Here is a 10186-nt window from a genome sequence, read left to right on the forward strand (position 1 = left end):
TCTTCCTTCCTTCCTTCCTTCCCTCCCTCCCTCCCTCCTTCCTTCCTTCCTTCCCTCCCTCCCTCCTTCCTTCCTTCCTTCCCTCCCTTCGTCTGGGTCTTGCTGTATACTCCAGGCTGGCTTTGAACTCAGTGTGTAGCCCAGCTGGTCTCAAACTCACAACAATTCTCCTGCCTCAGCCTCCTGATTGCTGGGATTACAGGCATGTGCCACCACGCCCAGCTATTTAAAGATTTCTAAAAAGAGAATTTTGCATTATTTTCCTGGTTATGTTTGGGAGTCAGCTACTTTTTTTGTTTTTCCATATCTGCTAGTAGGTCTTTCCTCACCAGTAAAATGTTCTTTGTTTTTCTTCCTCCTTTATTCACAGTTCACTGAAGCTTTTTTGACAGAACGGGACAAACAGTCCAAATGGAGTGGAATTCCTCAGTTGCTCCTTAAGCTGTACGCCGCCAGCCACCTCCACAGTGACTTCATTGAGTGCCAAAACATCCTCAAGGTAATTCTCAGGGGCCTTAGAGGAGCTGCATTCAGTCTCCAGGTGACATAACTGTCTGCTTTTTTTAATAGCCTGTTTTAATGGTGGAAGCTGTTGACAAGTTCAGGAAAAGGGCAAGAAGAAAAGAAAGTCACCGGTAGTCCCACCATCAAGGGGCTGTCACCGTAGGTTTCCTGGGTGTCTCCTTCCAGGCTTTGTTCATGCTTAATTTGTGGCAGTGATTGCTTTATTTAGGAGGTCAACACTGTACCCTGGCATTTGGTTGACACTTTCCCTCCCATGGTTCTAGGGATCGAGCCGAAGCCCTCAGGCAGTCTGTACAGTTGCTCCTCCACTGAGCTGAGCACCTGGCCTTGGATGACATTCTTGTTTTGTTTGTTTGTTTTTTGAGTCAGGGTCTCACTGTGTAATCCAGGTTGGCCTTAAACTCGAAGTGATCCCCCTGCCTCAGCTTCCTGAGTGCTGGGATTACGGGCGTATATCATTGTGCGGCTCTTGGACATGGTTTTGAACCCATATTGCTGAAGGCTCCTGGGAGGGAGGTTGTTGATTGGAAGGGGCAGGTTTGGTGGCTGGGAGAGAAGTGAAAAGAGCACAGAGACATAAAGCGGAGGTGGTTCTCCAGCCTGCGTGTGTAGTAGAGTGCTGGCCCGGCCCCCAGAAGTTTGGCTTTGGTAGGTCTGGGGTTACCTTATCCAACCTGTTTGGGCTGAGTGTGAACCCCAACTCTGGTTGCAGTTATAATTGATCATTATAAAACCAAATGACATAATGTTCTTCAAAGGTGAAATTTTATGATTATATCACACAAGTCGTTCTAATATATAATAATAATTAAGCTTATACTTTATCTTTAAGAAGAGGCATTTTCATGTTCTTGAACTTGTATAGTCTAATAATAGAAATAATTATAGTTTATTATTTAAAAACACTTTCCAAAGAATTGTATGTTATTTTTTTTTGATTACTGCAAAATCTCTGAGATAGGATGTTGAAGTAAAATCAAGGAGGAGAGAAATCTGTTAGTCCCTGATGTGTGATTATTTCTTTATTCATCCAGCAAATAGCCAAATGTTCATGTAAAACTCACCGTGTAACAGGTTTTTCTGTTAGATTGTTTTTCTGTTATCTTCGTTCCATATGAACAAATGATCCTGTTACCACAGAAATTTGAGAATTACCTTCCTATGTCAAATACTTGGTGTCTTGAGACCTACCTCAAGACATCTATTCTAGCCTTTTCTTCAAAGAGTATTTAATCTAGAGGGGAAAAAAAAGACTTCAAATAGATAAAGTTAAGGTGCTAAATGTACAGTGGAAGTGTTTACTGTGACAGATGACTTACTGATTACTTTGCGGGATAGAAGATCAGACTGCATTTGAGCTGGGGAGATTGAGGAAGAGTTCCCTCAGAAGGTGACATCTGAGCAGAGATTTGGTCATTACTACAAAACCCAGTAGCTTGAAGTAGCAACCACCAAGTATCTCACAAGTCCTGGTTCATTGAGTGGTTCTGCTTTCTGTGGTTTTGAATGGAGTGTCGAGACATCTGAAATGTTAAAGTAGCCTCCCTCACATCCCAGGCAGGTTGGCGCAGGCCGTCAGCTAAGCCTGCATGGCGTTCATGGTCAGGGGCAGTGTGGGGCCTCTCAGAGTGGGATGGTCGGTTGGATTCAGCACGGCAGAGGCTGACACTACCAGGCCGTAGGACTTCTGTGCTGGAAGTGGCGTTTGTCATTCTGCCACATTCTGAAGAAGGTGGCACCAGATTCAGTGTAGGAAAAGACTCTAAAGGGGCTTGGGTACTAGGACATGTGCTTCATTGGGCGGTTTCTGCTCATGCCGATTCAATTTGTGACTAAAATGCAAACTGATACTTCAGTTGACTTCTAAAACAAAATGTCTCTGTACTTTTTTTAAAGGAAATTTCTCCTCTTCTCTCCATGGAGGCTATGGCATTTGTTACTGAAGATAGAAAACTTACTCAAGAAACTACTTATCCAAATACGTATATTTTTGATTTGTTTGGAGGTGTTGATGTAAGTAGCTATTTATTCTTACTTCTGTGAATATTGCTACATTAATGGTTTGAATATTTAAGTGTTAAAGTAGAAGACAGAAAACATTTCTGGATTTATGGCAGACATTTCGGATTTTGACTTTTAGAAAATTTTGTGGCATTCAGCTGTTTAAAAGCAGCATAGTTTTTCTTTTTTTTTTTTAAATGAAAAGATAGCTACTTTTTTTTTTTTTTTGTGAGACAGGGTTTCACTGTGCAGTTCAGGCTGGCCTTGAGCTCATTTTGTAGTCCAAGCTGGCCTCGAACTCACAATTTAGTTTTCCGGTGTCTCCTCCTCAGAAACAGTTGTGATTACCAGTTTCTTGTATGTCTTTCTAGAGATGTTCTGTTGTTCTGTGTGTGTTTTACACACACAGGCTTAGCCCCCCTTCCACCTTACCTCAGTGTTTTTTCTCCCCACATAGAGTGGCATACCATATAAACAGTACACTCTCCCCTAATTTATATCTTTCATGTAACCCTCGCACGGGGATAGTTTCATTTCAGTGGCTGTAGATCTGTCTGTTGTGGTTTAAATATGAAGGGTCTCCCCCTACCCGCACCCAAAGATGCCTGTGTTGGAGGGCTTGATCCCTAAGGAGGCAGTGCAGGAGGTAGGGCCTGATTGGAGGGAATTGGTCACTGGGAGCCCAGCACCGAAGTGTCTCTGTTCCCCTGCTCTCTGCTTCCTGGCTGCTATGAGGTAAGCTGCTGTCCTCTGCTCTGATGTTTCTGCCTTAGAGCCGGCTGACTGTGGACTGAACCCTCCGAAACCATGAGTCAGAATTAATTCTTCCTCCTGTAAGTTATGGGTGTCAGGTGTTTTGTCCCAGCAATGGAAAGTTGACTGCACTGCCTCATCATTTAAAATAGCCAGATAGTTCCCTGGTATAACTACTGTGATTCATCTGTTCAGTCCCTAGTTGATGGGCATTTAGAGTTTTTCCACACTTTTTCTTTTACAAAGAAGGTTACAGTAAAGATTTTTGTATGTATTTTTTTTCATGTGAGTGTAGACCTTTAGAATCAAAGTGTATGTTCAATTCCTGGTGCCAAAAAAAAAAAAAAAAAAAAAAAAGGAATCAAAGCATATGTGTCTTTTGTTGTTTACTGTATTAACTGTAATTTATCAACTTACATTGTCTATAACAAAGTATAAGACAGTGTATACCCACACCATCACCAACATACCATATGTATGTGTGTATTTTTATGGATTTATTGTGGAAGTATAACCTTTATACACAGGAGTACACCAATAATTATCACCAGGAAAGTCACCTTTGCACTATTGCCCAAATCAAGAAATCAAACATTACCAGAACTTAGAAACCCCCTTCACCAAACTGTATATTTTAAATACTTACTAAGTAGATGTGAGAAAAACCTTATTTCCTCATAGTTTTATTTTACCAATTTATTGAGGCATGGTGCACATGCCACACAATCCACCCATTTAAAGTGTACAGTTCATGTGCTCACTTTGGCAGCACATGTACTAAAATTGGAACGAGACAGGGATTAGCACGGCCCCTACGCAAGGATGACTTGTAAAATACACAGTTCATTGTTTTTTTGTGTGCAGCCATCACCACAGTCAATTTTAGAACATTTCAACACCTGGCAGGAGAAAATCTCCATATGCGTTAGCTGTCATTCCCCACCTTTCCACCTCCCAACCCTGCCCTAGGAAACCACTCATCTACTTTCGGTCCCTGTAGGTTTCCCTGTTCTGGACAATTTGTGTAATAGGAATCATGTAATGTATGGTCTTTTGTAACTGGCTTCTTTCACATAGCATAACGCTTCCAGTGTTATCCACGTTGAAGTGTGTATCAGTACCACATTTTGTGTGTTCATGTGTGTAGTGAGGAACAGTCAGGCTATACAACTTCACATTCCCACCAGCAATGTAGGGAGATTTTGGTTTCATTTTTTTAAACCAGTTTTTAGGTATAAAGACATACTTATTATCATTTTACAACTTGAACATTATAACACAACTTTAACAATCCATAGAACCAGTATTAAGCTGGGCATGGTGGTGCATGCCTGTAATTCCAGCATTCAGTAGGCTGAGGCAGAAGGATTTCTGCAAGTTTGAGGCCAGCCTGGGCTATATAGTTAGTCCAGGTACAGCCCGAACTATACAGCAAGACCCTATCTCAAAAAAACAAACAAAAAAACACCCCAAAACAAAAAACTAGTATTAAGTCTATCAACATTACATTATATTAGAACCATAATATTTTGCCCCTGGATCCCCAAAGACTCATGTATATCCCTTCATGCAAAAGGCATTTAGTCTATCTGCAAGAATTGTCACAGTCCTAACAATTTTAGCATTGCTAAAAAGCCTAAGTCCTGTCTCCTCTGAGATCTAAGGCAAATTCTTAGCTGCAAGCCCCTGTACAAATGAAAAAAAGTTAAATACTTCCAACATTTAGTGGCACAAGATAAACATTTTTGTTCCAAAAGTTACAAACGGGAATACAAAGGATTTGGACCAAAGCGAGTTCAAAATCCAGCAGGGCAAACATTAAGTCCTGTAGTTCCACATGTAGCATCTGAGGCAATCTGTGGCACATTGTGAGCTCTAAAGAGCTTGGATGGCTCCACCCCTACACACTTCCAATGGTTGTAGCTCCCATGGCTTTTCTCTTGGGCCTGCTTTGCTCCTTCCTTGTAGCTTGCTTTAGATGATCTGTGTTTTTGGCTTTTCCAAACTTTTGGGGTCTCTATTGGCCCTTTGGCTTTACCCTCACAGCTTTACATACTGCACCCTCAAGGGCACACTACTGGCCTCTCAGGCCTTTGGAAATTGGGGTGGGAGTCTTCTTAACCCTACAACTCTTGCATTTTGTATGCACTTAAAACCAGCACCATGTGGATGATGCTAAGGTCTGCTGCCAGCTGGAGCAGTAGCCAGGTTTCTCCCCCTCATGGCTGTAGGGGTAAAGTGCCTGGATTGCTGAGCACTCTGAATCTAATTTTGAGGGACAAATTCTCTGTTGCTGCCATTCTGGAACCTGGTGTAGCTGCTGCCACCATTTTGGAACATGGCACTCTGTGGCTTTTTTTTTTTTTAAGCAAAGTCTTTTACATTTGCAGTTTTGAGGCTGCAAAGGGTGGAAACTTGCTGCTTTTTGTGATGCCCTCAGGCCATCTTTTATATTTTCCTGTTCCTCTTTAGCAATTGAAATCTCCTCAGCTCTTTACTGTCTATAGCTTTACTGGGGTTTCCCTTCTGGCCAAACTTACTGTACTTTAAATCATCTTGCTGGGCTCTTTCCTCTTGATTTTTAACATAAATCTGGCTAAAAGCCCCCAACAATAGCCATGCCTTTGCCTCAGCATTTGACTGCCTTGAAATTTTTTCTGCCAGATTAATTAGTCCATTATCCTTAATCTCAGTCTCAGGCAAAGTCTCTGGACATGAGCAAAATGCAGACAAACTTTTTGCCGAGCCATAAAATACATTGCCTCAAGTCAATGCAGTCTTTTTTTCTCAGCAGAAACCTCCCAAGCCTGGACTTTACTGGCAGGATTTCTGTCAGCCTTTTGATCTTTTGAGCTCTGACCAGAATCTCCCATACCGAACAGCCGAAGGTGTTTCAACTCCATTCTTTTAGAGGACATCTCTGAACCTTTTAAAACTCATTCCCAAAGGCTTTGGTCACATGGTCAGGTATAGTCACAGCAGTGACCCCACTCCTGGCACCAGGCCCCACCCCTAGTACCAAATTTTGTCTTGATTCTTTTTTTTGTTGTTGCTGGGACAAAATACCCGGTGCCTAAAATTAAGGAAGGAAAGGATTATTTAGCTCGTCACAGTTTGTGGAGATTTTAGTCTGTAACCAGCTGGTTCCAAAGCAGGGTGGTATGACACAGGGGCAACAGTTTAAGGTGTCAGAAGACCGCAAAAGCAGCAAGAACAAAAGGCAGGGAGAGCAAGCCTCTTCTCCTCCCTTATATTGTAAGCAGGCTACCCCACTCCCAGGGCAGGTGTAGCACTCATACCATCCAGGTACCCTTCTCTTGCACAGGATTTTACAAAATGAGGACCCTGGCACCCTGCTGAGTCACTTAGTTAAACTTCTAAACTTCTCAAGTTGGCAGAATGTATCAACCATTACACTCTATATCCTTATCAGTGCTTATAATTGTCTATCATTTTCATTATAGCCATTTTATGGAGGGAGAAATCAGAATGAGATAAAACTTTGCATATATAGTTTACTTAGTCTACCTAGTTTGCTTAGTATAGCAGTTATTTGTAATGACTAAAAGTTTCCATGGGGAGATAGTGGTTATTCTGTCCCCTGATATGAAGTCAATAAATAATGTTAAAATTTTAATAGCATGGGAAAATTTTTGATGAAAAAAGCATGCAACACCATTGTATCTGCTGTATAATAATTATCCCAGCTTTTTTAGAAGATGACTGGGGTCTCAGTTACACAAAAAACAAAACGAGCCTGCCACAAGGGCGACTTTTATTATTATAAGTGCAGTTGATGTCAAATGCAGATGTATGGGAAGCTGAGCTAAACATTTTTACAGAAATGATATTCTATGGTACAGGGGTACTGAAAGTTTTTATTTTATAGTCTATTGTCTTGAGCTGAAACAGCACACATTTCCCCCTTCTCTCACAGTTCCAGGTGTTGAAACATCGTGTCAGCATTCTCCTAGGAGCAATTCCAAGTGTGTGGATTTGCTTTCTAAAGCTTTGTTGCTAGTTTGAGATGGTGGAAGTTGTCTCAGATCTTCCAGCTAAGCAGTCCAGTCTTGAGGGTTTTCATGTTGGCTGTTTTTTAAAAAAATGCTATAGGATAATTTTCTCCCATTTGGCTTGAGGTGTATTGGACCTACTGCCCAAATATTGGCCTGTAGCTAAAAGGGGCTTGAAGAGTTTTTTTCCCTTGTTCTAAAATTGCACGTAAATTGATTTAAACAATAACCTAAAACTATATACACATATCTATGGTTGATGTTTAAAAATAGTGACTTACCTGGGCATGGAGGTGCATGCCTGCAATCCCAGGCCTTGGGCAGGAGGATTAAGATGTGTTCGAGGCCGACCTGGGCTCGGTAGTGGATTCAAGGCCAGCCTGAACTGCATAGCAAAACCCTATCTCAAAAAAAAAAAAAAAAAAAAAAAAAAGTGACTTCGTCATGATCTTAGCATATAGATTACTTGAAAATGAATATATTTAAGTAGAAATTGACTTTTTAAAATAATCTATACAAGGGTCCTTGTTATAAAAGTAAAAGGTGAAAAGAAAATTTGGGCCAGTCATGATGGTGCATGCCTGTAATCCTAGATACTTGGGAGTTGAGGCAGGAGGATCACTATGAGTTTGAGGCCAACCTGCCACATGGTGAGTTCAGATCAGTTTAAACTACACACAGAGACCCTGTTTCAAAAAAAAAAGCCAAAATATAATTCATATACCTTAAAATTAACCTAGTTCAACCTCATTGGTTTCTGGTGTGTTCATGAAGTTTTGCAGCGATTACCAGAACAGTTTTGATACTGCCAAAGGAAATCCCATACCATCAGCATCCCATCCCCAGCTGACTAACCCATTTTCTGTTTCCATAATTTTGCTTATTGTGTACATTTATATAAATAGAATTATACACTGTGTGGCTTTTCATGTTTGGGTTCTTTAACTTACATAACAGTTTCTTTGAGATATAATTCATATGTGATATGGTTCACCCACTGAAAGTGTACCATTGAGTGTTTTTTAGTAAATTCAGTTACATAGCTATCACCCACAGTTGTTTTTAAAACATTTTCACCACTTCCAGGAAGAAACGCCTGGGCTGGGAATGTGGCTCAGTGGTAGAACTCTTGTCTTATGTGTACAAGGCCCTAGGTTTGATCCCCAGCACCATACACACACAAAAAAGAAACCCCATATTCTGTAGGAGTAACTCCTTGTACGCACCCTGTCTTTAGGCAACAACTGATCTACATTTGCTACCTCTAGAAATTTTCCTGTTCTAAACATTTCATATAAGTGGAGTGACTGGCTGCTTTCACTTGGCCTAATACTGTCAAGATTTATCTGTGTTGCTGTGTTATTATATATCTGTGTTATGTGCGTGTTATATATATCAGTATTTCCTTCCTTTTTTTTGCCAAGAAAGTTTTCATGGTGTGGATAGAGCACATTTTGCTTACCCATTAATCAACAGTTGATGGACATTTGTGTTGTTTCCACTTTTGACTTTTATTGTTTTGTTTTGTTTTGTTTTGTTTGAGAGGCTCTCACTATGTAATTTAGGCTGGCCTTGAACTCACAATCCTTTTGCCTTGGCCTCCTGACCACTGAGATTTTAAGTGTGTGTTGCTATGACCAGGACTTTTGGCTATAACTAATAGCACTGCTTTGATTAATGGTGCAGCTATGAACATTGAAGTACAAGTATTTTTGTGGACATATTTTTTCATTTCCTGTTAGGTTGGATGTTTTAAAAATTTCACTGAAAGAGAGAGAGAGGGAGTGTGAGAGTGTTTCTGGGTCATATAGTGTGTCTGTGTTTAACTTTTGACGAGGTGCCAAATTATTTTCCAGAGTAGCTTCATTATTTTCCATGTCCGCTGGGAGTGGTTCCAGTGTCTCCATATCTTGCTGTAGTCATTACCTATCCTTTTCATGATAGGCAGCCATTCTAAAGGGTGCAGAGTGATATAGCTCATTGTGGTTTTGATTTGTATTTCCTGATGGCAAATGATATTGACCTTTTCTTTATGTATTTATGAATGGCTTGTGGAAGTGTCTGTTCACTGCTTTGCCCATATTTTAATTGGGTTGGCTTTTGATAATGAATTATTGGCTGCTCCTAGATAGTCTCTGACGTATGTAATTTGCAAGTGTTTCCTTCAGATGATTCATTTGTTCTCCTTTTACTGTATTGGTAATGCCCTGTGAAGTACAAAAGTTTTTAATTTTGGTGAAATTCATTTTATCTGTTTTTTTCTCTTTTGCTTCTTGGGTTTTGGTGTATATCTCTGAAACAGATTGCCTAACCTGAGGTCATAGATTTACCCATTTACTTTCTAAGAGTTTGAGAATTTTATCTCTTACATTTTAGGTTCTTGATCCATTTGAGTTTATTTTTGTTTATCATGTGAGATAGGGGTCCATTTTCATTCTTTTACATATGACTGCCCAGTTACAACAAACACTGTTTATTGAAAAAAACTTTTTTTCTGGTACCCTTGTCAGAAATCAGTTGGTCATAGATGCATGGGTTTACCTCTATGCTTGCAGTTCAGAATTGTTTTGGCTATTACATATCCCTTACAGTTGCATGTCCATTTTAAGATCAGCTTGTCAGTTTCTAAAAGGAAGCCAGCTGGGATATTGATAATGATTGCATTGAATTTAGGTCAGTTGCTGGGCATGTTGCCACAGGCCTATAAACCGAGCAGTTGGGAGGCTAAGGCAGGAGGATCGCTGTGAGCTCAAGCCTGGGCTACATAGTGAGTTCAAAATCAGCCTACAACAACTATTGATAATCTCCTACCTCTTCTGTCTGTAACTCACTATTATTTGTCTATTTGTTTTCCTGAGAAACTATCTTGTAGATAACAATATGTAAAACAATAA

At 40.4% G+C, this 10186-nt stretch overlaps 1 protein-coding gene across 2 annotated transcripts in view; it reads left to right on the forward strand.

Annotated features, from left to right (window-relative positions):
• The window catches only part of Trpc4ap (transient receptor potential cation channel, subfamily C, member 4 associated protein), an 81528-nt gene that overhangs the window by 22257 nt on the left and 49085 nt on the right, over positions 1-10186 (forward strand). For both annotated transcript variants that reach the window (XM_005384808.2, XM_005384809.2), the window contains exons 2-3: positions 371-499; positions 2422-2538. In XM_005384808.2, the coding sequence (XP_005384865.1) occupies positions 371-499; positions 2422-2538 (246 nt within the window). The remainder of the gene's footprint in view (positions 1-370; positions 500-2421; positions 2539-10186) is intronic.

This window comes from Chinchilla lanigera, unplaced genomic scaffold, assembly GCF_000276665.1.
Source record: "Chinchilla lanigera isolate Chin_1 unplaced genomic scaffold, ChiLan1.0 scaffold00021, whole genome shotgun sequence".
Taxonomy (NCBI): Eukaryota; Metazoa; Chordata; class Mammalia; order Rodentia; family Chinchillidae; genus Chinchilla; species Chinchilla lanigera.